This window comes from Palaemon carinicauda, chromosome 41 (genome assembly GCF_036898095.1).
Source record: "Palaemon carinicauda isolate YSFRI2023 chromosome 41, ASM3689809v2, whole genome shotgun sequence".
Lineage (NCBI taxonomy): Eukaryota > Metazoa > Arthropoda > Malacostraca > Decapoda > Palaemonidae > Palaemon > Palaemon carinicauda.
This window is the reverse complement of record NC_090765.1, coordinates 23,755,444-23,759,837: the sequence shown is the minus strand read 5'-3', so window position 1 is coordinate 23,759,837 and position 4,394 is coordinate 23,755,444. Positions and strand designations below refer to the sequence as shown.

The following is a 4,394-nucleotide window of genomic DNA, read 5'->3' as shown; positions in this document are numbered from 1 at the left end:
AGAGAGAGAGAGAGAGAGAGAGAGAGAGAGAGAGAGAGAGAGAGAGAGAGAGAGAGAGTAGATCATTCTTTGGCGCCCAACAACAAATGCATTAGCGGTAATAACGCTAATCGATAATGATGATGACGATTGCGGCGTTATTGACTGCCTGAATGACAGGGCCGTTAATAAGTTAATAAAAGAACGTGTTAGCGACGTTGTAGATTTTTTGGCCAGTTCGGATTATTATTACGATAATTTCTCTTGCAGAATAAACTATTGTTTTTTTCGTAAATAATTCAAATCAACGTAGTTGGACTTTTGCAAAAATGTGAGAACTGACTTTTAAACCCAATGCATGATTAAATATAATTCTTATAAAAGTATTATAAAGTTTACATGTAATTGAATAAATCGTCTTTGAAGTTTTAAATCTATAATTAACTTGTAACGCATCGTAATTGAAATCGCCCAATGACTCGAAATGGAACGCGTATGCGTGCGTATACACTAGCGTAAAAAATTCGCCAAACTTGCCTCTTTACAAACTGTTGAACCAGTATACGCAGGGATTTTAATGGCTATAAAAACATGAATGAAACCGGTCCCAATGTTGAGTAAATGATACACTTAAACTTATAGTAGTAATAATAATAAAAAAAGAAGCTTAATATGAATTAGACTTTAACACTACACTAAATCGAACTTAACTCTAAACAACCAAAAAGAACACACGAAGTCGCAACGAAGGCGACCAAACACACAAACCACATTTCGGAAATCAATAAATCCAACGCGTGCTTATTTTTTAAGCCTTATGCTTATGCGAGATAAGAGCCATGTTTGAAAATCACCCTTAGTTAAAAGTAGCCTCTGTGGCTTTGTTCTGTATCACTTTTAGGTTTGAAGCGTGATTGTTATTAACAGTAAATATGAAATTGGTTTTGAAAGCATAAATTTAAAAGAATTTTTTTTAATATGGGATCTTAAGAGTAAAATTTAATATCGTGCTTTTGAAAGAAGAGATAGAAATATGGAAGAGATAATGAGATTTGGAAAATGAAAGTTTTGACATCCTGTGATCTTTCTGGTGATTTCAGGTACTTTCTTGATTGTTTTCTTTGCATTGAAGTACTGTAAAATGTTTATATTACAGCACACACACAAGCTACAGTTCAAATAAATTACAACTACTAAATATACCAACTTAAATTACAGACATTTGTACTCGCCTCGAGACAACTGGGATGGTTAATGTATGTGATTTCAGTTACAGATTTCAGGGTATGAATATTTGTTGAAGTATTGGGTTATGGTGTTAGAGCTCTTAGTGATATCATTAAATATCAGAAATTATGGATACTCATAAATACTTTATATAATTTATATATACATATATATATATATATATATATATATATATATATATATATATATATATATATATATATATATATATATATATATATATATATATAGTGTGTGCGTGTTAGTGTATGTGTATTTATATGTGTTTGTATCTTTTTTCCAACCCAGTTATCTAAAGATTAATTATAGACAAATAACGAACATAAAAACTACAATAAGTTATGCATATGATTGACTAGATGTACCATGACTAGCTTTGATAAAACTGCATCACAACCTGATATTTATGAATGAAAAGGATGTGTACCTGACCTTTTTCGTGCAATAGAGTATGCGGGCGGGGCTGATGGGGGAGGAAGGAGGAGGGCGGGACGCTGCTGACTTTTTCTTCTGCTGAGTAGAAAGGACGACGTACTGCTGAAGGAGTAGCTGATGTTGAAACAACCGGTCGAGGATGCTGTGGCGATGATGTACCCGGCAGACGAAATTGATTGACTTCTTCTGGAAGTACACATCCCCTGACGGAGAGGACATCGTTCCTCACGCCGACGGGGAAGTTTGAAGGGAGACAACAGGAAGCAAAATTTGACCTTGGAAGGTTGCCTACCGGCTTTCGCCTAAGTAGGCGCCGAAATCTGATGTGGCCGATGTAAGAGGTGTGGTGCTGGAGGCGGGGGAGGTGGAGGAGGAGCTGGAGGAGGCGGCGCTGATGTCTGCGTCAGGAGATGACCTCTCGGGGAGAATTGAGGACGAGGGATGTGAAGCGTAGAGGTGGTTGGAGGACGATCTATATTGAGGTGCGCGGATTCAAGATGAAGCTCCAACGCTGCCGGAGTGTAGAAGGCCGCCGCACACAAATGGCAAGGGAGAACTTCCCCTGGGAAGGGAGGCGATAACAAGGGCGTCAGCGGCGGGGGCTGAGAAGCACGAGAAGGGCCAGGCGCCACGACACCACTGCTGCCTCCGTCACCTCCTTCGAGGGCGTCGACTCTGTGGGTCGCCAAATGTTTTCTCAAGTATGACTGACGTTTGAATTTTTTCAAGCAAAGTTCACACTCGTATTGCTGGTCTCCCTCGATGGAATCTTCGTCATCTCTCGTCATACTCATAAAGTGAGGGAGAGGAACTAATGCAGGAGGTCCCTTCAGAAGGTGGTTTTTGTTGTTGGTGCTACTGTTGTTATTATTTTCATTATATTCCTTTGCTGCAAGTAGGTCACCGCCTACTTCACCCTTTGATGAGGCGACACTGTTGGCACTGGTGCTAGGCGTTGGAGTTGACATGGAGGTCTTGGGTTTGTGCCATCTCCTATGGGAGGCCAGATTAGCCGGGCAGTTGAAAACCTTGTCGCACTCGGGACATCTGTATTCTACATGGATGATCCTTGAACACCTGTGTTGTGCCAAGCCAAAAGCGTCGTCGTACATTTCCTTGCAAAGTCGGCAGACATAATCGCCGATTTTATTGTCGATTTTCGCCAACTCTGCTTTAGCTTCTTCTGTGATCTCAACGACGTTGTAAGCGGGGTCGATGTCCCCCTTTCGAACGACCAAGGGTTCCTCACCTTCCTCGAGTTCTCGGATGATTGTGCCGGAAACGGGAGATGATTTGTCCTCGTCGAAGTTGAGTCGTCTGGATGCTTTAGATTTTTTGGTCGTCTTAGCCTTTTTCTCTGGTGTTCCGGAGGCTGTGCTTTGCGACTTCCGTTTCTGAGGGGTGGTGGTGGCGGTAGTGACGTTTGACACTGGCGATTTAGCTGGGATTTTTATGGGCGTGCTGTGACGGGGGGAACCAGGAGGACGAAGGGACAGGTTCAGACCTTCCTGAGGACTCCTCATGGGAACCGAGGTAAAAGCGAGATCATAAGGAGATCGGCCAAGAGGCGATGTGTAAGGTATGGGAGATCTTAGAGGGGAGGAGCCATGCGGCCAGTACAACGTGGGAGACAACAGGTGGTATGGACTTGTCTGCGGTGGAATCAGGTAGCGCGGGTCGTCTAGTCTGGGTATTGAGACCTGGAACCCGTGGAAGTGACCGCTGGTGTCTGAAGGGGAGGGATGCACAGTCGAGACATGAAGGGCACGAGCGATGTCATCGCCTTCTTGGACACTTGCCTTTTTCTTGACGAGAGCCAAGGGCGTCGTCTGCTCTACTTCACAAGTAGGGACCGTGACGTCGGAGGGATTTCTGGGTGGTATTCGAGGTTGTTGCAGTTGGTAGACGGATCTCCTGTAGAAGTCGCTGTCGGAGGGACTGCTGAAACCCGAATCGGGCGTTCTCACGAGCAGGCGACTGCCTTTGTCATGACCGCGTCCATGCAACACTTCTTTAACTCCTTCGACGCACCCTTCAGACACACGCAGTCTGTCTTCACGAGATGAGAGAATTTCCTTGCTTTCACTGTCATGTCTGCTTCGTAGACTGAAGTCCACAGGCTGGTCTTGGGAATCAGGAACGGCGAGGATGGAGGAGGAGGAGGAGGTGGTGGTGGTAGTGGAAGTGATTGAGGGAGAGGATGATGTAGAAGACGGTATTGAAGACAGGTCACTACGCCACGGCCTGTAGGGAACCACCATATCCAAAGCACTCATTTCTTCTTCTCTTCTTTTCACCAGGAAACCTTTAGGCATTATCACAGTTGAGATCACAGATGAAAACGATGTGGGCTCTTTTACAACGATTTTTTTTTTCTTTACTTTTGATTAAGGTGTTATTTGTTTCGTTAAATCTTTTTAGTATTCGTAAGCGTAAATGAACTATGTAAAGAATGAGGAAGCGCCGGCCAAGCGCCTTACATCTTGCCTCGCGTTAAAAGTTATGAGGGGCGGAGGGCGAGAAAAGGAGAGAGAGGAGCGCCTTTTAGTGCGTCCGCCCTGCACCCCTCCCGATAACCAACTAACTCTGCTTCGAAACGCAGCGTCCCTTCGGTGGCACCTGGATACGAAGGCAGCTGGGCGGGCCATTGCTGGTTGGCCGCATGTTCGCGTTCCGACCGCTGATTGGGCGCGCGTGCCGACAGTCCCGCCCCGCGGCAGGTGTGTTGCGGG

At 44.6% G+C, this 4,394-nt stretch overlaps 1 protein-coding gene across 1 annotated transcript; it reads right to left on the bottom strand.

The window, feature by feature from the left end:
• Positions 1-1,473: 1,473 nt before the first annotated feature.
• Positions 1,474-4,228, bottom strand: LOC137632202 (uncharacterized). Its single transcript, XM_068364087.1, has one exon. It carries the CDS (start codon positions 3,975-3,977, stop codon positions 1,965-1,967), a length of 2,013 nt encoding a protein of 670 aa, XP_068220188.1. The 5' UTR covers positions 3,978-4,228; the 3' UTR covers positions 1,474-1,964.
• Between the last annotated feature and the right edge of the window lie 166 nt (positions 4,229-4,394).